The 23,998-nt window shown below is 41.1% G+C and overlaps 3 protein-coding genes, 1 long non-coding RNA gene and 1 pseudogene across 8 annotated transcripts; 2 read left to right on the top strand and 3 right to left on the bottom strand.

The window, feature by feature from the left end:
- The first annotated feature begins 5,173 nt into the window (after positions 1-5,173).
- LOC109482078 lies at positions 5,174-5,975 on the top strand. Its single transcript, XR_002140939.1, has 3 exons — positions 5,174-5,279; positions 5,549-5,596; positions 5,876-5,975. It is a non-coding gene; the product is annotated as an uncharacterized LOC109482078 (long non-coding RNA).
- A 328-nt stretch (positions 5,976-6,303) lies between these two features.
- On the bottom strand, positions 6,304-10,225 carry LOC109482059 (synaptogenesis protein syg-1-like). 4 transcript variants are annotated; one of them, XM_019784715.1, is made up of 5 exons: positions 10,061-10,225; positions 9,177-9,384; positions 8,655-8,723; positions 7,659-7,839; positions 6,304-7,113 (listed from the first exon to the last, which is right to left on the bottom strand). In XM_019784715.1, exons 3-5 carry the CDS (start codon positions 8,704-8,706, stop codon positions 6,885-6,887), a joined length of 462 nt encoding a protein of 153 aa, XP_019640274.1. In that variant the 5' UTR covers positions 8,707-8,723; positions 9,177-9,384; positions 10,061-10,225; the 3' UTR covers positions 6,304-6,884. The 4 variants fall into 4 exon arrangements, with proteins under 4 accessions (XP_019640274.1, XP_019640273.1, XP_019640275.1 ...); XM_019784714.1 differs by lacking the exon at positions 10,061-10,225 and having other exon boundaries at positions 9,212-10,021; XM_019784716.1 differs by lacking the exon at positions 10,061-10,225 and having other exon boundaries at positions 9,384-10,021.
- A 525-nt stretch (positions 10,226-10,750) lies between these two features.
- LOC109482063 lies at positions 10,751-13,032 on the bottom strand. Its single transcript, XM_019784723.1, has 5 exons — positions 12,949-13,032; positions 12,437-12,545; positions 12,122-12,208; positions 11,784-11,923; positions 10,751-11,462 (listed from the first exon to the last, which is right to left on the bottom strand). Exons 2-5 carry the CDS (start codon positions 12,522-12,524, stop codon positions 11,406-11,408), a joined length of 372 nt encoding a protein of 123 aa, XP_019640282.1. The 5' UTR covers positions 12,525-12,545; positions 12,949-13,032; the 3' UTR covers positions 10,751-11,405.
- A 527-nt stretch (positions 13,033-13,559) lies between these two features.
- Positions 13,560-17,687, top strand: LOC109482052. Of its 2 annotated transcripts, XM_019784705.1 has the most exons (6): positions 13,560-13,696; positions 14,379-14,464; positions 14,850-15,120; positions 15,243-15,367; positions 15,764-15,829; positions 17,668-17,687. In XM_019784705.1, the coding sequence occupies exons 1-5, from the start codon at positions 13,624-13,626 to the stop codon at positions 15,824-15,826; spliced, it is 618 nt and encodes a 205-aa protein (XP_019640264.1). In that variant the 5' UTR covers positions 13,560-13,623; the 3' UTR covers positions 15,827-15,829; positions 17,668-17,687. The 2 variants fall into 2 exon arrangements, with proteins under 2 accessions (XP_019640264.1, XP_019640263.1); XM_019784704.1 differs by lacking the exon at positions 17,668-17,687 and having other exon boundaries at positions 15,764-16,107.
- Positions 16,816-23,661, bottom strand: LOC109482010 (annotated as a pseudogene).
- Positions 23,662-23,998: the final 337 nt, after the last annotated feature.

The following is a 23,998-nucleotide window of genomic DNA, read 5'->3' as shown; positions in this document are numbered from 1 at the left end:
TGTCCATGGTGACTTTGCGAATGCCTAGGCAGTTTTGCGTGTTTTTTTCACATATGCTCATACATTACGATTGCACTTTCAAAATGACTGACTTGACTGAGGTAAACATGGGCTTTACTTGTGGACATCCTTTTAAATGAGACATAAAATAAAAGACCATGTGTTAGGAGAGACACGCTTCAAGCACGCAAAGAAGCCACTACACTTCTCTGTCTAATGGATGAGTAGAGGACCATCCCTCCAGTGGCAAAAGCCATTCCGCTGACTAAATTGGGATGCATGGTATTAGCGGCTAGCCATCGTAACACCCCCTTCCATATAATTCAAGTTCTTAATCCAAGGTCCTTCACGTCATGGGCTTGCTGATCAGTTGAGAATGTAAATTAAATGTAACCCAACAGATCTATAGTGGAATGATTTGGTATGTCACGAAGAGAATACATGTAGGTACTGAAGAGAAAAGATGGCATAAAACGTGTGGCGCCGTATAGTATAGTATAGACTCAAGACTCCGGGTGTATTTATTGCATTTTCGTAGTGACCCACCTGGTTTTGCAGACAATTAACAGATTGTTTAAAAAATGCACCTTATATGTTTGAATTGCGCATTAAAAGATACAAAACGATATCTCATAACACGCACTACTAGAAATCCATACAATGCTAACAAATGGCAAATAAAAATTGTGTACGTTCCAAGTAGCATAGTCAGTGAGGTTATGTATACAAATGTACACAGCGACTGCGTAGTCAATACTGAGGGGAATTATTTTGTCCGTATTTGTTGAACAGCTGCAGGTTACACAAATATGGAATAGGAGAGTTCTTATAACCTGACTTACGATAGTGCGGACTGTCTATCTTGTGTGACTTGCGGGTTTGCCGCCCTGACACAGTTGGAGGTAACAAATACGTTAAGACGAAACCTATTCTGGGGGAATGATTGAGCACTTGACGAGCGACCAGAATTTTTACGATATTAAGTTACACTTGCAGTTATTTAACTATCAAGCTAAAATAAGGTAGAACTCTCGATATAATCAAGTTACAGTGGTTACCTTTACTATGAATTTTCTTAACCGGAATGCGTTGTACGTTTTTATTTAGAGTGCAATGCCACTGTGTCAATAGACCGCGGTAGACGTGGTTATTCAGACACGGCCGCGGGGTCCCCCAAAGTCAAGAATGACGTAATGCTAATTGAATGGGCGTGTTTAAATTACGAACACGCGCAGTTTGCAGTACTTGTGCCACCCTCAACCAACATTTTTTTTCCAGTTTTCTCTCCTCATGTTCAGAGGACAAAAGATCCTCAAGATACGTATTCTACGGACGGACAAATCGAGTAAATCTACGTGATAGCCCCTGCCCCCACGCCCTCCCCGACCGGCTCCATGATACAGGTGTAGCAAGGAGGTCATAGGTTAGAAAAGCGGTGGAATCTGCGTGATTGGTATTTCCGGGTCTTTTTACCAGGACCAGGGCAACTGAGTCTGAGACGATTACTCCTTGGAACAGGTACGTTTCAGAACTTTTCATCAAATTCTATCGTGATTCTAATGTGAAAGTCGTTACGCCTTTCCTTGCTATTTCTGGTTGAAACGGTAACATACAGCCACGTGCTCTGTACTCGGTCTATTCAAAATGGCGACCTCAAAGCTATGTACATGTCACAATTTGCCAAACATTTTCTTCCAAAGACAGTAAGAAATCCTGTTTAAAATCAGATTGTTTGTCTTGTTTTACTATATATTTTGGACGGAAACAACATTCTAGACGTCACCAGGGCATCCCCAAGAAACAGGAACCAATACATGGCAGTACTGTGACCGTGCGTTGAACCGTGACGTACATGTACAAAAATGTACGTAGGTGTAGTCAACACAGTATGTCATACGCGTGTTTGACATCATCTTTATTGAATCAAGAAAACTACACACGGAAACAATAGACAAGATGAAGGGTTAAAAATACCTCGGTCGGCCCTTAAGAGAGATCAACATTGGTCTAGAGCGCAAGGTTAAAAAAACAGGTGGGGCCTGTACACCGGCCATCGGTATGTACATTCTATCGCACAGATTGCACAGGGGGTGTGAGGGCAATAAATCAAAATTGAATCACTATTACCGCGGTAGCATGCACTTCATTGTGTTCACATGACGACTACAGTATCCATACATGTAAGTTGTAAGTATAATGGGCGCTGCTAACTTCAGATATCTTTCTGCCAGGTGTGGACGAAATCATGGCTATGTAGATTATCGTTTGGGCAAGTCAGGACATGTTATAATGACAGGGGTTTTCAAGTCTACTGAAGTAAGTGCACTGGTCTTAATTTGAAACGGAGATAATTCTAACCGACAGTTAGGTCTGAAGACAGAATATCAGTCAAATCAGTGGGTATTATTCTATTCGCCAAAACATAGTGCACGTAAATCTTGATACAACGACTACGCCACGTTGTGTAGATCCACCTGCACGTTCCGAATATTCTAACATTATTATCAATAAAGCGTTTGTATGGTCTCCATGATGATTTCACCAACATTTAAACCCATGAGATGTTTTCGATAAGCCATGTAACAGTAAACAACTTGTGTTTTGTAGATGTTAAATTACCTGTCAAAGGCAGCGGCTCAACGAGAGCCCGTTTGATGCAATAACAAACAAAGGGTCGGTAGTAAACTCGGTCCTTCTGTTTTCTATAAACATTTGTTAAGCTCAATTTTTTAATTACAAACTACATCGTGTAGTTCAAAGACAGTTTATTTACTGCCAAGAGCAATTTCTTAATATTTGTTGAAAATATGTAAACACTCATAATAATGGAATATGTATATCTTGTCTTTATTTTATTTCTATAGCTAGAGCTCCAAAATTATCCATGAGCATAAATTGTAATCTCCAAGCAGATTCTGTGGTGCGGCCAGTGGTGTCAGGAGGCCAATATAGACTGCCCTTGCAAAAACAAACGGGCAAAAGACCTCGTAATAAATCACATAAAATTATTAGGATATTTGAATGAGAACTGGCATCCCGTTACCCTTCAGATACTGCAATATCCTCTTCACTACACATCGTGAAGATCAGTTAAGACGAAGCACTGAAGAACCCTTTACAGTACTAGTCATTATCACATATGTTTGCCTAACACTACACACCCCTGTGTACACAACGCTTGTTATGTGCTACCAAGGTCGACCTGCACTGAATGACCTCTACAAACCCGCCCAACAGGTATATGAACCGGAAGTACTTGTGTACTACTCACCTGCAGTTATAACAGAGCTGATGAGAGCGAACACCATGTCATTTACAGCTGTCCTGTTGGCTATAGGATCGACCATCACACTCTCAGGTATTGTGGCATATATCATTATCTTGCAGTTGGTTTGCAATTGGTTGCCTGTCATACGATATCATATGTGTTAATAATCAAGGGCACAGACAAACTTGAATGAACCATGGAAAGTCCCCCGGAAATCGGAAGTATCATGTTCTCAGGTCTGCGACGTACGTGCTCGAGATCAATTGGGGACGTTTTGACAGATATGCGTGCTATTGTTATGATGTTAAATGACATTTCTGACCATTACCCTTATTATGGTGTGCAGGTTATACTAGTAAAACTTGGAATAAACCCTGAGTACAGTTTTGGTGTTGTGTGTTGGTATGTTACCAAAATAAAACTACACTAGCATCTACATAACCTAGCTATTCTAAAACAAGTCATTTTTTATATTGCTACATGATACCACAAAGGGACAAGTTGGTAAGTAAGTGTATGTGTGCGTGTCTGTGTCTGTGTGTCTGTGTTTGGTGATTTTTTGCGTTGTGATTTTGCGCGTGTGTGTGTGTGTGTGTGTGTGTGTGTGTGTTGTTGAGTGTGTGTGTGTGTATGTGTGTGTGTGTGTGTGTGTGTGTGTGTGTGTGTGAGTGTGTGTGATTGTATGCGTGTGTTGTGATTGCGAATGTTTGTGATTGTTAATGTTTGTGTTTATGTGTGTGTGTGGACGTGTGTATAAGTTGTCAGTGTAAACCGTGAGTGTGCATAAATAGACTATTGATTTTTCATTCTGAATCATTCATCATTTACAGACGGTTCACCAACGTTCACCCAGTATCCAGTCTCCCCGGTGACAGGGGCTCAGGGAAGCAACATTTCTCTCACATGCGTTGCTGTCGGAACTGGAGAACAGGACACAGTAATAGGTCAGGGGCCAAATCCCCTTACGGGGTCTAGATTAAGTATAATATATGAGCTAGCTAAAGAGGCTGACCCATATGAACCATACAAAGGGAATTTCTCAGTCACCCATGCCTGGGCCAATGGAACCACAGTCGTGACCCTGACCATACTGGATTTCCAACCTGGAGACGTTGGAACGTACAAGCTCAGTGTGGGATTCCTCATAGGGTCAGGAATAAATGTGACTGGTGAGTATGCAAATAGCTATTTCACCTATTAAATCTTAGTGTTCTTTTGTTTTGCTTGTTTTCTTCTTCGTAGTCGTCGTAGTTAAAGTGCATGCTATTTCTGTGTTGAGAGCAAGGTATAGATAGGCATGGAATATAGAACCTTTTCCTGTCAGTTTAACTTCTTTGATTTCTAAAAATAAGTCCTGACCAGGAAACGCCATAGTTGGAAAGTTTATGATAATTCTTTATTTCATGGTTATCCTAATCATAGTCTATGCTACCAGTAAAATGAGATGGGTGCTTACTCATCTTTGTTACTAGATGTAGATGTAAATGTTTTCCCTTTCTAGTGAAAGAGTTCTGATATAGCGATTTTTTTAGAAAGGCCCTTGGTCAGGTAAATATAATCCTTAGAAGGCCATGTTAAGATTTACTGTTGCCTGTATAAAGTGTTTAGCTTTAGAACCACGTAATGTAACGATAGATTTTTCTTTGTACAAAGCAGAGCTGGTCGTTCCCGATGATGACGTCACGGTCAACACACCCGCGACTTCTCAGCCCACCACTGGAGGTCCGCCCAATCAGACCACAGGTATGTGTACTGAGTACAGTCTTGTACGGCATTCACAATTTTATCAAAGTTATCGGCACATATAACTGTTTTTCTTAACACCTGGTTGATGGTTGCTTTATTGTTTGCTGTAGAACCGACGGGATCCACCTCGGGCGGAGGACTGCCGGACTGGGCCACAGCCATCATAGTACTATTAGTTGTGGTGGCCATTTTAATCGTTACAGGTGCTGTTATCTACGTAGTATGGAAAAGGCGGAGCTTAAGAACCCCTCCACAAGGCCCTCCGGTAACTAAAATTACTTTACCATAGACTCATGAGGCACAAAAAGCACCATGTATCATCAACAAAACGTGTCTTTAGTCCGCCATGCTTTTAATATTTTGTATCAAATTTGCTTTTATGATTATCCTCCCAAAGTTCATGCCTTTATTCTAAATAGCTAAATTTCTTTATGTTCTTGTGTCATCTTACGACTTCTCATCACAATGCTTTGAGAGTTAAGCAGTTAATTGTCTACATGGCAATATGCTCACCTACTATCTCTTGTACTTCAGGTGCAATACATCGCTGTGGAAAACGGTGACGCGAACCCCGACGTACAGGTATGTTTACTTTTTAAATTGAATGGACTAAAAATTAACCCAAGTTTGTATTTGTAGTGGCATAAGTGTTTCAAGTTGATCTTGGCGTTTCTAAAGATATGACCAACCATGGTTTTCACATTGTTCTTTTGTACTTTTGTTCAATTGATTTTGTATGTGTTGTCCTAACAAGATAAAATAGAATTGCTGTGTCACACATCAAGAAGTAACCGGTTAAAAAACTAGATGAAATGATAATAGTAAAACAGTAAATTTCTCAATCATTTTGTTTATGCTTAGGTACCGAACGGCATGGGCAAACACGAGGTTGGGGCTTAACAAGTCAACGGTGTACTTGACGTGTAATCACATTGCTACTTTCTAGCTATATCTGTACCTGTATGTTCTTTGTCTCTGTACTTTTATCTGTTTATGTACTTTCGGAGTTAGTAGATACAAAGCAGTATATTGTACAGCTGTAGTATGCTTAATTTAGTATGTCATCAGTGGATTTCTAATTGTGTTTCATTCTCGTCTTGAAATAATGGGCCAAGGGAACAATTGTATTATGTGCGTAGCTACAGACCTCTTTATATTTTGTGTATCAGAAATCATCATAAGTGTGACGTTTAGTTAAAGAAAACGACCATGAAAAAAAGTACATCTGTTATAGGTTGTGGTTAGCGGTTTTCCTTTATTTATATATTAACCGCTTCTAAACATTCAAACGCGATCTGGATTGTTCCAGAAAAGATCATGACATCGAACATGGCGTTTGGCAAAAACATTTGGCATGTTTACATGTATTTGATAAACCGTGCAGTATTGATGTTGTACGTTTGCTTTTGTGTTGAGTTAGTTTACTTATAGCTTGTAACTCTTATAACTTCTTTTACTTGATAGGCTACATTTTACAATATACAGTATGAATATACTTTTACATTGTCCAATGGCAGTGTAGAGCTATAGTATATGTGTGTATGTGTTTTTCCAAACGTCACATTAATTCAAACCACAGAAAAAACAGTAGTAAAAGACCAATGCAGTCTGTGACTTGCAAAATTTGAACAAGATTGAATTTCTGTTAAAATAGCATATATTATGAATTGCATCAAGTCTTACTACATATAGTATTACCGTCAATGGTAACACACATCTTCCATACCGGCTGGAAGGAGTATAAATCGGCCCAAATGGCACACAATATACTAGTGTATGCAAGAGGAGCTTGTCTGGCAATAGAACAGTTTCTAGAGCGAACCAACTCCCTTGACGTCTTCAGGCTACATCTTCGAATTCCAGTCTCACATCACAGAAATTTCAGCACGAAACACTGCAATATGATCAAACATTTCGAAGAAAAAGCGTGCACGTTTGAGACAGCGCTTGTAACGCGGTCCTTAACAGTAAGGGTGGCCTCTGCTGGGTCTCCCCGCACCTCCCTCACCCAACACCGAAACTGCCCGCCGTCAGCCTTGCTGACACTGGTGATGTGAAGGTTAAACTCGTCTTCAGACGGGTCCCCGACAATCGTGTACCTGTCGGAGGACAGGGAGACAGACTTACGACACGAAAACATCGTAAATCAATGAAGGGATCTGCTTCAATCAAACCTCAGAAGTGGCTAATCTTTTTGAGTAGGAATGGTCTCATAATGTTTCGGTACCAAACGGATTCGCGATTAAAGGCATAAAGTGTAATTTTAGGGTGGCAAAACAATAATATTCTGGGAGAGGAAATTTGTCTGATATTGACATTTTTTATCACATTCTCGGTATCATTTTGAAACGTTTGCCGTCACATCAAGCTGCATCCCTTCATTTTACTACTTTAATATCACCCATAAATAGCTAGAATCATCCTATAATACAAAACAAGCCACCGTTTTCCGTCAGCGACATTATTGCATTGTTTCCTCACAGATATCAGTACGCTACGGGACTGAAATTGCATTGGACACCTTTATATGCACTACCATTGCAGTATATCATTCAATCAGTAGTCAGTCAGTCAGTATTATGATCATGATCCGCAACACACAGAAGTAGAACATTCAGTAGTTTATGAAGTCATCTCCATGTACCTGGGGTGGCCAGAGTTTCTTCCCTCTGTCCTGAAGTGGTAATTAGGAGGGCCGAACCACTTGACTGATGTGTCGTTAGTGATGTTCTCGACACTACAGTTTAGGGTAACGTTTTCCCCCTCCACTACAGTGGTGTCTCTGGGGACTTCGGTGTACCTGGCTTGTTGTTGCCCCTCAACCACTACAGGTAGAAAAACCGGATCAGTACTTATTCACACATACATGCACACATACATGCACACACAGACACAGACACAGACACACAGACACACACACACACACGCGCGCGCGCGCGCGCACACACGCACACACACACACACACGCACACCCACATACACACACAAGCACACACACACACGCACACACACACACACACACACACACGCACACACACACACACACACGCACACACACACACACACACTTGCTCATGCATGCATGCACACACTTGCACATGCACACATACACACAAACACATGCACAGAGAGAGATTCATAAACACATGGACACAATGTTTACATGTATGAGCATACTGCAAAACAATCAATCAGCAAAATGTGAATCCACGCCAAAATCCCTCCATAAACTTTGACCCTTTACAGATTTTCCTTTGCATACCAAACTGGCAAAACCGATGTCGACGTCTTGTAATGTGTACCTAACACCTGGCGGGGATACAAACAACTAGTAGGTTTGTGACGGGCTGGTTATAGTGTTAGCTATGCTGTGAATCAAACGTATGTGAACAATGAACAGTGGACCTGTTTTGTCACCCGAAATGAATAGCATATTGACTTGATGTCACCAATTATTTAGTTTAACAGACTGTGCAAATCTGGATGTACGTGCAGTCCATAATCTCCAAAATGTTCAGGTTTTGTTCACGCAATAGACCGTAACATGATATGTTCTAGAGTAACTGAAGCTTTTGGTATTGTTTCTCATTTGCATGTCTAGTCTCCTCCTTTATTTCTTATAATGAGTGTACAAGTTTACCTGGCGCAAGAACTGCCAGCAGAAGTGTCATGTGAAATGTCACAAACGTCATTGTGCATCATGGTATACCTGTGATAGACAAATTTATATATTATTACCCTCATAAATAAGAATATATTTCTGATAATATGCGCCATTCGCAGCGTCAACATACAGGTAGGTAAGTATGTGTTTCACAATCTCATTTCATGAAATTTCATCTCTACTTGGAATCATGCACGCCGACCAGTACCCTCTGGCAGTCTTAACCTGGCCCTAGCTCTAAACACTGTGAAAACGTTGAAGTTCATTGTTATTTACAAGTGAGTATAGCATAAAGGCACAGCTAACGTTGGCACTTGTGTTAGTAATTTAAGTTTTGCATGGTGCTATACTCTGGTATTTGTTGGTCTGTCGTTGATCATCATGATAGTTAGCATAATAGTTATAGACCTTTATATCACACAACAAGTGAAAATAGCAACGATGCATACAGTATATTATGAATGTATAGCACTGTTCTCTAAGCCACAGCTCACTCACACTCTCTTATTCGCTAACTTGAGTTGTAACATTACTGCTTCTTTCCTATTCTTCTTCGTCATCTGGTCAGTAGACGCTGTCTTGGATGGGCGGAGTCGAGGCCTTCGTGCAGCGTGTGGTTCTGAAGTACTGTCATGGACTGGATTCATTCTCCTCTTCTTCCATTAATGGATAGTTAACTAAATGTAAGATTGCTGGTGCACCTACCCTGAGAAATATGGTGAAATGAAGGGTCTCCCCGTTGGATGAACGTTTGCAGTGAGAATATACATCAGTTCAACATGGACGCGTTTAACAACATACAGTTTTTTGCAGGAAGTTGAAAAATTGGAGATACAAACTTATCCGATGTCTTAAATACAGCTACTGTTAACCTGCACTCTATCAATTTCGAAAACGAAAATATATGCGTATCTAAATCTAAATGTGAACGAACAAAGGTAGCTCATGAATGAACTTTCATTTTCGGACTATTTGTCATCCCTGTTTACTTAATATTTCACTTTCATTTTCGCAGCCAGATATTCCTCCAACTACTAGTATTTGTGCAACTCTATTACATAGCTTAATTCGTATGATACTATAATCTCCAGAGGCAAAGAACATTGCCAATTATGCTATCAGTAGAAATATTTTTTGCCACACAGTAGGAGCCATATGTTGCATATACAAAACTGGGTGTGGTTTGTCATACACTACATTTCGTCTGTGGTTAGTTTTGTGGTTTGATATGAAGCTATAAAACCTCATAGTACGCAGCCTGAAAGGGAAGTATATTGCAGAACTGTGATGGGCAAACATCATTGACCGTCCTGTATCTAGCTCTGTATCTGGCTTGGACACAGCACAACGCAGTGTACGCATAAAACCATGTGTGTACTGACCTCTACAGTACCAGACAGCACCCCTAGTTGCCCTGCCAGGACGTCCTTCTTCACAACACTAAGTGACAATCTTCAAATGCTACCTTTACGATTAGTTAGAAAGTCACTTTTGCTAGAGCAGACACAATCTACGTACTAACAAAGAGATAGGACTTGTTTTTATTCTGCCCGGACCAAAACACAGACTATTCCAAACGGAGGGGGTTCTGACTTCTGTAGGATGACATTGCCGCTCTTTATAGCTTTAATACAATAATCTAATATATATCATTCAGTCCTAACCTTATCTAAGCACTAAGCAGCTCAGAAATGACCATACTGCTCAGTAGTAACACCACTCTTAGTCAGCCTACACTTGCACTTGCTTCAGTTGGTACGTCCTTACACTATAAACATGTGACGTAATGCTCAGAATGGCCAAAGGCTAGGCTCAGGTAACAATGACATTCACCCACAACATTGTTAACGTTAGGTCAACCTGCACATTCCATATTAGTACTTTGTAAGGACCTATAATGGTAAGGACGACAGCATCATTTAATCAGAATTACCTCCATTTGGTCCTTTTGACAGTATGCATGTATGGTTACGCTTACAGTAAACAACCTGTTTTGACGGTGTTCAGTAGCCTGACAAAGGGCAACGGTCTAGCGGTCAGACAGTGAGTCTGATGCAATAACAACCAATACTCTGTTTCCTGGACATATGTTTTTTTATCAGATTTTGAGTTACAAATACACGTTATAGTTTAAAGAATGATTATTACAAGATCAATAGCGTAATGTGTGTTATAAAATAATGGAACATTTAGACACACATTGTCTACTTTATTTTTATTTAGAGATATTTAGAAAATTATTCATGAAAAAATTGCGAAATTTACCAAACGCGTCTTATAACCATTATCTACATGTAAACATAATGCATGAATATTGCGTATCGAAGCCTAGATTCTTGTTTTGTTCTAACATTTGTACCTCATGCTCAAGGCTAGTGTATGCAGCAACATCTAGTGATCACAAGAGGTACTGCATAACCCTGTTATCTCCAAAATGTTATCCACTAATGGAGTGCAAAAATATATCTCTCGATAAATGTATTGCTATACCTCAATTCTGATTACTAATACTAGTACTTGTTTAGTATACACTACTACTATTTACACAGTAGCAGAAACCGTTGTTTAGAAACGTAATGTATTGGCAAGCCAGCCATGACAGGTATACATTCAAAACGTGGGTAAAATGTTATGGTAACAATACTACTTTGTTCGTTTTATATACATAGCTACATGGCCTTATTTAGCTGCGTTATAGCTGCACCTGAAGACGAAATGTTGCCACTTTCATTCAGCAAGACGAACCTCTTCTTCTATGTCTTCTTCTTTATCTGGTATCAAGTCCTAGAGGGGGTCAGGACAATATTCATATTGTGTCATTTACATTGGAGCTGATTGATAGTGAGACATGACATTTCTAGCAAACATGTCTTTAGCTTTGAATTATTGATTTGTTACTAGTATATGAAATATGTGAATAATTAACGTGCCAATCAGCACAGACAATGAATGAATGAAAGATATTTGTTGTATATTCATGCCCTTACCAGCTAAATAAAGGTATAGTCTGGTATCTAACTAAATCTATATTATTTGTCTCTGTGACGATTAAAAAGATTGCAAAAATATAAGTCTCAAAAAAGAATAATCATAATGATAACTTACGCTTCCTTTTTGGTTTCGTAACCAGCAGTGACAGCTGGCAGCTACTATCCCGGCAACCAGCACCACGCCAAGCGTCAGGCCGACTGCGATGCCAGCCTTCGCCCAGTTACTGATGGAAGTGTTGATCGTGATGAAGCGGGCTGAAAGTATAATACATAAAAACACTCTGTGACATTATATATCACTATTTATCGGACGTATTGAGAAAAATAAACATTAAACATATAAAAACACATTGACGTATGTTCAGGTCATACGTAGTGGAAACATCTGACGACAAATATACCAACTACGAGTATTTTTTTAATTGCAATTAAGTTTACCATGTTATTACTTACGTGTGCTCTTTTGTGTAGAGTTGACCATCGTAGAGTTTGTTACTGTGATGACAGCGGAATTTGATGTTGTTGTGTTCGTGCTCTGAGCTACATGTAGTGTTGTATGGAAAGAGAGGAAGACAACAGAAATAGTTATGTATTATATTTCCCATTCAAATATACAAATAAGATTACACGTTTACCAAACAACATTAGATAGATAGGTCATTCGCCAACAAAACGTACATTGTAGTTGTACATAAACTGATCACACACTATTTTCATAGTAGTACTACGTATACCCACAATGTGAGGAAAAAGGCAATACATACTCACCTGAACATTGCAGTATTACTGACATAAGAAAACCGATGCCAACAGTAATCTTGATTAGCATCATTTTACACGGCCCGACAGTTGTCATTATAATCGTGGTCCGGAATTTCTGTAAAATTACAAACAAGTTGAATGATTTGCACTGACGAGAAATCGGTCAGTCAAAGTCAAATCCTCAAATAATTTTTGTATTCCAGGTTACCCCTGGCCAGTGTTAGGTTTGTCAATTATAAACGTAATAACTATCTAGATATGGGAATATTTTGACACTTGGATCGAGTGTACACTACTAGTAACTTCATAAATGCGATGTAGATATAGTATAATTTCACTTAGCTTAATGAAACTACCTGTATATAGCGCTACACTTCATACATACGGAAGCATTTTGTTTACTACAAGACAAGAGGGCTATCCTACATAACCATGTTTTTGATTTAAGTTAACATGAAAAGATAGGCAGGGAAGTAACTGTTGTGATACGTGAGGTTAACATAATAAACAAGACATACCTCAAGCTCTACAGTCAGAAAGCACTGCTTCAGGTGCTGTAGACTCTTCTGTCTGCTTTGCAAACAAGGTACATGTAGACTAGTCAAGAAATGACGGTAGTCTTTCAGATGACCTTTGACCTGACTTGGCAAATAATGTTGCCCAACCTGTTTTACCTGGCTACCCTTACTGTAGATATCTGAATAATTTGCCACCTGCTAAACTTTTTATTCTCCTTTGTGTCAAAATTCTGATTGGGCAGACCAAGTAGTTAATTACAACAGTGAAGATAGAATTTGAATGATTCTGGTGTGGTATAACGTTATACGTCTTGTTTATACAATGAATGTAGAACGTTTAAATCTTCTGGGCACATAAACAGCAAAAATGCAATCATATGGCATTTTTCTACACATTTTTTAAACATTAACAGGACAATATCACATTGACAGGACAACATGTTATGATCATTTCTACGGCATGCATCTGCATGACATGATATACGGTAGTGGTAATGGTAGACTACGTTATCAAAAGGTTAGACCATGTAAATAATGGCAGCCGCCAGGTAAAGAACTCTGTCAACATCCGTGTCAAAGGACAAGGTCGCTGCGCAAGGTCACATGGGTAATATAAAGTCCAACGCGGAAGTGAATCGCGGTCTCATAAAACTGCACACGGGAGAAGTAGAGAAGATGCCGTTGTTTATGTACATGTCTCTGTGTGTTTGCGTCTTCCTCATAGCGGGAGGATTCTGCGAAGTTTCAGGTGAGGGTTTTGGTCGAGTCGATAAGTGTTGTCGTGCATGCTGAACAGGTGGCAGGGAGGATAACATGGCTACATTTTTTTTATTGGTATCGGTTTTATTTTCGGCCCGTTCGAAAAATAAATAAAAAATAGATGGGGTGATGACAAAGGACGGGGACCTAAGGACTTAGGGAGTTTGAAATCCTTAGGACTGGAGGACTTAGGGAGCTGAAGAGCTAGGTGTTAAAGTGTCATCAACAGCCCCTCTATTTCTTGGAACGACCCATCGAAGGAGTCGGATGTCAACCAGAAGAGGGTAAAGGTTTCCCTCTTTAACCTCTGCTTTGATGGTAGGATTTTCCTGGCTAACATTATGATAACACTTCTGCCCATTGTAGGATTGAGAGTTTCATATCAAGTTGTGACACTTATATCTTGAGGTATAGATTATGAAAATCAAACATACGTTTCATGGATGAGACAATAATTGTTTGGTATAAAGTCAAGGAACTTGAGTTTTTGTATCTGTACAGCCGGTATATAACCGCCCTTCGGCGTAACACACCAGCTATAAAAAGTGTAGTGTATACATTGTCGTGTATATATTGCACATGCAAACTGCAGATAGACAGAAAAGGTAGTCTCTTTATGTTTCATACTTGTGTCTAAAGTAGTGTATGTTTACTTCTTACATGACCATCAGCTGTTCGGTATGCAGTCCCGCCGTCCAACCAGACCGTCTTGTTACATGATAACGTTACGGTAGACTGCTGTTTATTAGGGATGGAGGTAAGCTGCTACATGAGCTTAGCCTTCTACCTGAGCGTCTATATCATATGTCTATATCTTACTCACTCAATGTAAGCAACGCTGGAGATCTTTCCAAATAAAATACAGGTACCTGTCTAAGATAATTTTTCTTGAGCAGAAATTATTGAAGAATGGAAATGCAAGTCTCAATGGTTACCAACTATCGTGTACATAGATGTTTGTCTACTATGAAGCTTATCCGTTACGTCAAAACTCGCATGGTCATCATATAGCAAACCTTCTATCAGCTTTATATCATCACGTAGTTTGTATTTTATTCTGCACGTTGTATTTTACACAGGAAACTTGCATTGCATTTACACAGGAAACTTGCATTGTTAATGTTAAACTACTGCCTACTCAGGGCCATACGTTTGTCTGGCAAGCCTTCTACAATGGAATATCATCTCAACTCATATTTGAAAGAGGCCCAAACAACACGACTGCCGTAAAAAACCCCTCCAAGTTCTCGGTACGATGCAGCAGTGGACTGGCAGGCAGTCTGTGCTGTAACCTCACCATACACAACGTGATGGCCCAGGACTTAGGGCAGCCCATTACATGTTATGGGTACAGGTTTGACCCGTCCGAACCTGGTCAGGAAAGAAGTCCGTCGGTCTATCTCACAAACGGAGGTAATTTCCCAATGTGTATTATGCAGATTATAACAATTCTCTTCTATTGTAATAAAGTTGAATAAATCAATGATAGACACACGCCTATACAAAAGTATTAACAGAAATATCTTTCCCAGCAGATGTGACGTCAGGACCCGGGCTGAGTGCGAAGATGATCGGGCTGGTGGTAGCAGCGGCGGTGTGTGCCGTGGCCATCGTGGCAGTGGCGGTGTACAAACTGAGAAAAGGCTGCTCGGCAGCAGACGTAAGTACATGTACTACACAATACATTCCAATATCACATGGGTTACCATATATCCAGGCCTGTTCACGGCATCAGATCACCCGACAGAAATATTTCAACAGACTTGCAGAATTTTTAATTTGTCACAAATATTTGTTGCAATATCGATGGCAATGTTCCAAATATATTCATACAAATCACGGTAGTCCAAGATTCACATTTCAATTTGTTTCACGTTCTCAAGTTGCACATTCCAGATCAGGAAACAAGTATTGCTGCCACAATTTCAATCAGCACAGACATGAATGTATTCTGAATGACCAGATGGTAGTCTTATCATATAGAGCACAACAACGTACTATGGACTTACTAGTACTTGAGACCCTAAATTAAAATGTCTCTACTTCTATTCCACAGACCCAACCAGTTGTTCTGGAGGTCATGGATGATCTTGACACAGAAGAAACAGACATGCTGTAAAAGGTACAAGTGTAGAATCACGAAAGACTTTGGTTAGGTTTTTTTCTATAGCTATGTACTACTTAGTTACAGGTATCATAAAAACAGTGATGCCACTTAACCTTTCTTGTATGATCTGCTATTGCTGCTACACCATGAAAGGTTGGCTTGGCTTTTGCACCGGTCCCATTCTACAGAGTACCTACGGAGAAGTCAAACTTCTTCTCATAGTCGGAAATTAAGTCTCTCCTTTATGAGTGTTTAGCATAGTCATCCAGCTCCAAAGAAGACACAAGATGGATAGATAAGTCTTAAGGGCTGTACTTTGCAATAAAATGTAATAAATGAAGTAACAAATATATGTATATATAAAGAGGAAATGTATGAAGTTACTTGTAAGTAAATATCTTTGATAATACTGCATAGTATTTTGCCGAAATTGCAATGACAGTACACATTTGATAGTATTTGGATAGTATTTGTAACGCTGCTTTTCTCAGTCTAACCTGCGGTGCTATCTATATATAGTGAAACTATTGCACGAAAGATACTACGCAGTTGCTGATATTTTACGATATTTCATGAATGAAATTCAAATGTTTATATAACGTTCCTTTCTAAATTTACAGTGCCGAAAATGTAAAATGTAACGTTGTCAATACTATAGCAATACCTCGCAAACGTGGGGTCTTTTGCTGTATTTTATATGTATTTCTATTGTCACAGTATGTTGCTAACATGTATTACTGCCAAGCGTAATGGAAGAAATAAAGAGCTAGATTTATGTAACAAACTCGGCTAATATACTTACCACTGGTTTTGAACGATAACCGCTAATCCGTGCGCTGTATATCCATTAAGTACATAATGCTGTTGCCATGTGCCATTCATTGATATCATGATTCAGCTTTACATATAAATATTACTTGCAAAATTATGTCGATTACACATATATAACTACATAGGTTATTGCTATAATATCATGGAAGCAAAAGTTTAGAATTCCTTGTATATAACATTCTTCTCAGCGAAAAGTAAAAATCTGAGGACATAAACGCTCGTTTAATTAAATCACTACATTTGATAAAGGTTATACAAGCTACTGGCATGTTTCGAACGTATACATTTTATTCGTTGTCAATTAATTAAACAATACGTATCAGGTATCTACACCTTGTTCTCTGCCAGACCTTGCTTTGCCAGCGCTATGTCTTCCCCTGGAGTTTGGACTCTTCCGGGCTGGTGCGGCCTTTTTCTGTAGGGGCAACCAATTTTACCAGAAGTCACTCATAATAATTTTATCCCGTTACATGTAGTAACCACACCAAACCGTTTGCATCCCATTGATTGTCTATTGCATCATTCCTAATGCATGTTTCACCACAAAAGTGTACAAGAGCAAACATGACCACAATATGATATAGCTCTCATTCGTGATAAATCGTCTGCCTTTTGGCTCACATTATAGATTATGACATAAAGATGTAACCAACGTAAATGTGTATAGGAAATTAATTCTATTTTCGGCGACGCCTGAGGACAAAGCCTACTTTATTACATTTGACTCAAACGCAAGAAATTGTTTGCATCACGTAGCACTGAAAACTAAACATCACTTAGGTACTAGTAGTTTGTATGATCGAATAAGAAGACACGTGACAAATCTCACCGGGTCAGTCTAAGACAAGAGTGACTGGTCAAATGCTCTAGCTAGGTGCGAACAATCTCTTGTGTTGGAGTGAAAGTTTTATCTTTAAACATGTAGCTACCAACACATAAACTTTCATGATAGTATATATGATAGTCAACTTAGAATCTTCAAATAGATACACATACCTGCCGAAGTTCTCTCCCTCCTCCAGCGTGTCCGGCAGGGGAACTCCGAGCGTCTCGGGCAGCAGCAGCGCCACTGCGCCGGCGGTGATGGACAGGACGCCGAATATGAGGTAGGGAAGCGGGCCCCAGGCGGTGTCGGACAGGAGGACGAAGGGGGAAATCACTCCGCCGACACGGGCCCACATGGAGGAGGTCCCGACAGCAACGTTCCTGGATAGGAAAATAAAACATTATTAACACCGGTTGGCATGAAAGCTATTCCATGATAAATTCTGATACTTTCGTTCTACGCAGGCAATATGCTTACCGGGCGTACACTACATAATATTCTCGTCCTTTTCTACCACTCCTCCTCCCTTTGCTGTTTCCCCAACAAAGTCATACGAAAAGCAACTTCGACAGTATCTTTAGTGACTGATTGTTCTTCTGTCTCACCTGACTACAGTCGGGTACATCTCAGCTGTCCAGAAGTAAATGATGTTGAAGCTGGCTGTCACCGCGAACTTACCGATCATGGCAAGAGTGATGGACAGCGGGTTCAGATCTGAAAGGGCAGCATACGAAATTATGTTTATCATGATCCTAGAAACGAAACCCAATGAAAGATCATTTAAGGATCATTTACATCTATAAACGTTGGATATCATTGAAAGATTGAGATTTATTTTGTACAAACAACAAATGAACCAATACAGCATGTTGTTACATCAACAGCAATAGCCTGGTTACCAGACGCAATTTAGCTCCCAAACCTATCCTCTCTATATAGACTTGGGAACTAAAATACGTCTGGTAACCAGGCTACAACAGCAAGCCCAAACGTTCGCTAAAATTATTCATTTTTAAAGACGATCATTTCATTGAATGTGTGATAAATGTGTATGGCGCCATATTGTGGTAATAGCTATACTTACGTTCTGCGACATAAGGAGGTGCGAGGTACGGGGTAAACAAACAGGCCAGTCCTCCCAGCACCAGTGTAGCAGAGTGAGGATACCGTCTAAGAAGGGAAAACATCAGCCGTCAACCAAGTAGCATATATAGCAACGTTACCATGCTGCTCTTTCAAACATATAACACAAAGATAATGTAGAATGCCTCTATCGGCTTGGAGTTTAAAACACCTCTACAAGTTGCCACACCCACCATTTAAATCGATCGGTACTTATAAACACTAAAAAGACGATACCTTCCGAAGTAGTTAGTAGCGTAGATAGAAGGTATCAGTGCCGGGATCTCCACCAGGCCCGCTAGGGCAAAGTTGATGTAGTCGTTCCCGCCTAAAGATGACGTGTTCAGTCCCAGTCCGTAGTACACCATAGTTATCACCAACCTGTGGTATCAGGGAGAAAACCGGTGTTCAAGTCATACAAGTCGTCTAATCCTCTCACCATCCAATCACGTTACTCCTTTACCATGAGCGGCGACGTGATTGGCTAGCAATTTTCCCTCCAGTAACAGAAAGGGGGTTATCTGATTGGCTGATGGCTTAAAAAGCTAGAGGCCATTGCGTGACACATGCTTGCTGCAGGTCTGGCCTGAGAGAATGCCCTATGTCTCCCTGTGATTTTTTTATTACCTACACATCTTGTTAAGCGAAATATGATGACGATGTTCAGCGAAACAAGACGGTTCAATGTACGTGCAGCACACGCTTTGTGATATATATTGATACAACCATGAAATGCATTATACAACAATATTGAGGCTAACCAATTGAAGAAGACAAAGATGGACCTCCTCCTCATGTTAGGCGTGCGCACAAGATCCAGAACTGAGTATTTTCCGGTGTCCTACAGATACACGGAGCAAGTGCAAGTTATGCAACCATGTATACATTACATGGCATGCAATGCTGACAGTTAGTTACGTCCTTCTACTTCCTCTGTCTTTAGTTGTCATTGATAAACTCCCATGCAGTTGCTAAAGCCCCTGTCACACATTCAGACCCTTCCCCGGTCACCAAATTTGGCTAAAGTACTTGAGCAGTCTGACCAACTCTAGGCCGCGCCTACCTTTCTATACATATCGAATCGAATTTGAGTTGTATTTGACACCCGTTCAAAACTGCTGGGACATCAGCCAAACACCAGCCAACTATGGCCGAACCTCCCGTCCACGCCCGGATGTTTTAAACATTTTGAAACATTCGGCTGGGGCAGCTGCCAGTAGCCAACCTGACCGAACACCAGTCAACCTACTCCTAACCATGGTTGGAGGAGTTCAGCAGTGTTTGGTAGGCCATATTCGGCTCTTTGTGACAGGGGCTGAACTGGCGCTAGTTATGCCTATTCAACAGGCCTCTCGTGGGTAGACATTTGGCTTCGTGATTTCTGTCCTGTATATGATAATTTTTTTGTTAATTGTACATGACAATGTTTTATTTAACATTTGCATAGCCTCAAGAAGTTGCCAAACATTTTGCCGCCCTGTCTACCAATGCCGAGAACACAAACTGTGACCTTAGGTTCTGCTCTCTTGGCGGTGAAGACTGACTCGGGAACCACCACTCCGTTGACCCTGGCCGCCTCCCTGATGATGTGTTCCACCTCTGCATCACGACCCTGGGACTGCAGCCATCTTGGAGACTCGATCATAAACCTGGCAGACGTTAACGTGCACGTAAGTCAACAAATGTGTGAATGGGATCGCCCAAGGCCAAGGTAGCCTGGATACCATCGACCCCAGTTAGTTTACGCCCGCACAAAAAGGTTGCTCACGGACAATCGGAGTAGACGTTTATGAACAGGATATACCGTGTATATCGTAGAAGCATGGCTTTTGACAGTAACGTTAACATTCGTTTTTCGAGGATTCTCAACTATTTCGAATTCAGTCTCAATGCGGTACGTAACAAGCATTATCGTAATTCGTAACAGCCCAAAACATACCCCTGGTCATACGGTACCCAAGTATAATCAAGTCTAGTTTGTGTAGTCTAGATTGAAGTTTGTTACATCAGTAGTCCTTACCACCACAGCGGCAGCATGGGAACATTGCTGAGAGAGATGGCCAGCTGATGGTGTCTCCAGTTCCGCAGCAGGTACGCCAGCAGGGCCATGATGATCAGACCGAACGCGAAAGGAGACCTGGCACCCTGTAGCCACCAGCGTTCTCTTCTCCTTTCCAACCATCTCTGTCACTGCGTGAAGAAACAATAATAACTTTATCTCAGCTATACTTAAAGTTTTTCTAAAGTCAATGCATGGATGGAGACACTGTATTAATCTCCAAGCAGATCTTTGGTGGCTGCAAGACAGTACCAAATCATCCATTTGCCTCCTTTTGGCTAGAATAAAACGGAAAGCCCGATAAAAAAACACCTAAAAACACCTAAAACAAAATTATGCCGGACCTAAACCTCTGCATAAAGATTGAGACAATAGTTGTACAACTATTTTTCGGCTTCGTCATTCAAGCTTTCCACGCCGATTGAGCAATTCGGTCTACATCGTCTCGTGCCAGGCTCGCCACTTGTTGCTCGACGAATACAAACGGCGGGCCTAACATGCGAGGATGGGTTTGCATGTACACGTAGCCGTATCGCAAACACAAATTTAACGTAACCACCTGAAACGAAAGCGGGAAGAAAGGATCCCAGACAGGCCGCGCCGACGATGAGACGGAAGATGATGAAGCTGGTCAGGTTGGGAAAAGGCGGCAGCAACGCCGAAGATGATCTGCAGAATGAGGCACGGAAGCAGGGTCCTCTTCCTCCCGATTCTGCGGAGTGACAAAGTAGACACATGGTATGAAGCGTAATTTGTTGAGGTAGACAAAAGTTTCAACACAAAACCTACACGAAATAATAACAACATTTCTGGACTAGAGACGGTACAGGCTCACAGGTGTCTCTGATCGACAACGGGAGTTACGTGTTCTTGAGGTCACGTGCCTAAAGTACTGGGTCAATTCATATTGAGAAGGACTAAAGAACGGAAGATGCTGCATGTTTAACACTGTAGCTGAGTGATTGATTGATTGATTGATCGATCGATATTGATTGATTGATCGATATTGATTGATTGGTCGATTGATTGGTCGATTGATTGATTGAATATGTACTCACATGTCAGAGAGTTGACCAAAGCCAACGGAGCCAAGCAGGACACCCAGCATGTACAGCGCCTGCGCGATGTAACTCATGGCCTTCTGGTCACAAACGAGGTCAAACTGAAAGAGACATCAACGTGAACTATGTAATGTTACGTACATATAATGTCAAAACGGCTCCATATACATGTACATGTAGAATCCCGGACGGTGAGATATTTTAGAACTCTGGTTTAGATGTTCAATGGCAAGTACCTATTGTCTCTCAACACACGCAAATCATTCCAAGGTCGGGAAGCGGGCCTGTTGGCGTGGCAAAACCAATTTTGACACGAAATCACCCCGCCTGCGGGCGTGCCAAAAGGGTCTGGCCTTCAGACGTTAACACCCATTTGTGTCTCTGAACAGCTGTTTGTTATCACATTTTCCAAATGCGGGGCAAAAAGAGACCAGTGTCAAGTGTGGAGTTTAATAGCTAATGGGCTTCGTACATAGATATGAACCTGTCCTAGCCTCCACCAAGTCTTCCTACGGGGGTACGGTACAAAAAAGGGAAGAATAATTGGCCAGGAGAGTCAGTCCACGGGTAGGCTAATTCCCCCTCCGAAAGGCGCGGGTACATGAACTCTACCGTGACCAAACTCTGATGGCTCTGATCCCCTGGCTAATTATTCTCCCTGTTTCAATAAATTGTACAGTTACTGTACTGCTTTTGAATCCGCGCTGTTAGTCTGGTAGAGACTAAATCTGTACTGCATGCCATAGCATTAGCAACTCAAAATTTTGCCTGACAAAAAAATAATTTCACAAAACGTCCACCCAATTTCCAATATTTCAAACACCCGAGAATTTTGGCATCCTTTAATACTGTGAAATTGCGGCCTTGCCACATCAGCAACAGTCGTTTATCTGTTCACCTCGCAGTGTTTTCAACTGGCTAGTGAGTTGGCGAACAGCCAATGACAGCTGACTTGTTGGCACTGGTTTAAGCTGGTCCCAAGAAGATTTTTTAAACCACGTGACCGCTGGTCACCGTCTATCAATCTTCCAAAGAAACACAACGCCGCTCAGCGTTGGGGATTAGCGATTACTATGCTTGTCAATCAGCTATTTTGTCTCAGGCTGAGCGCATGTTGCAGGTTTAACACGATCGTAGCAGCACACAAAATACGACTCTCACCTCAGTGAAAATACTCTCATGGTATTGACTCCGATCGTACCACCAGCCCTGGTCACATTTCTGGACCTTCCTTCCGTCAGTCTCATTCCAGTCAGCGACATACGGACAGCTGAGATTCCCGAGACTGTATGTCCCCACGTCTCCGTACCGCGTACACTCACTCAACACCCAGTCTTCTTCCTCTTCGTCGTAAACAAGAGGAATGGAGAAGTTGAGAGCACAGGGGTCTTGGGGTTCGAACCCCGCGTCTTGCAATCCGGGCAAGTTGCAGTGATGGCTAACCTTCGCCCCCAAGAAGGACATCGCGAACATATGGAAAGCAACGGGAAGCTGCATCACAAACAACAAGGCGAATTTTAGCTTCTGGTACTTGCCGAAAGAGCCCAGGTATTCCAGGGCTGCGTCGTAGTCAACCATATTGGCTGTAGTATCTAAGATTCGGCTAAGACTGTGGCGAGAGTTGTTGGCAGTTCGTAGTAGTAGTGCTGTCAGGGAGTTGGCGTCTGGACAATGATCACGGTGCTTGCCTGTGGGGATTAACCGTTTCTAGTCCAGCCAAAAATTGCGCTGCATATCTCACATTTACAATATCGAGAATATATTTACAAATTAGCTTCAAGTGAATAGATCAAAACTGTGGTGCTAACACAGATTATTGACACAACAGTTATTATCATAACCACTGCCAAAATCGTACATCCCCCTAATGTAGTAAAGGTACCATCCCCTCAAAAAGAGGGAGCCGCTCTGGAAAAGGTCAGCCAAGTCAGGCTGATAAGGGGCAAACCATTTGTCAAGCTAGGCTGCTTAATTATAACGTTATGTGTATCTTTCGCGTCTACGTCTTGATTCTTGAAGTTTTGAATTTAGAAGTAGTTACTACAATAGTAACTAAGAACTGCAGGAACGCATCTTTACTAAAATAAGTCTAGTATATCGATAATGAAAGACAGAACGGTAACGATGCATAGTAACAATGCCATAGGAATTCGACCTTAGTTTGGGTCAGTATGGCGTTCGCAGGTCAAAGAAGCACAGGACAGACAGTCGCTTACTACTCTGTACTAACTGGTGTTCACGCTTTGTGTCTGTCTATGGAATAAGGCATATACGACATATACGCG

This window comes from Branchiostoma belcheri, unplaced genomic scaffold, assembly GCF_001625305.1.
Source record: "Branchiostoma belcheri isolate BF01 breed outbred unplaced genomic scaffold, Haploidv18h27 scaffold59, whole genome shotgun sequence".
NCBI classification, from domain to species: Eukaryota; Metazoa; Chordata; class Leptocardii; order Amphioxiformes; family Branchiostomatidae; genus Branchiostoma; species Branchiostoma belcheri.
This window is presented reverse-complemented; position numbering and strand designations above follow the sequence as displayed.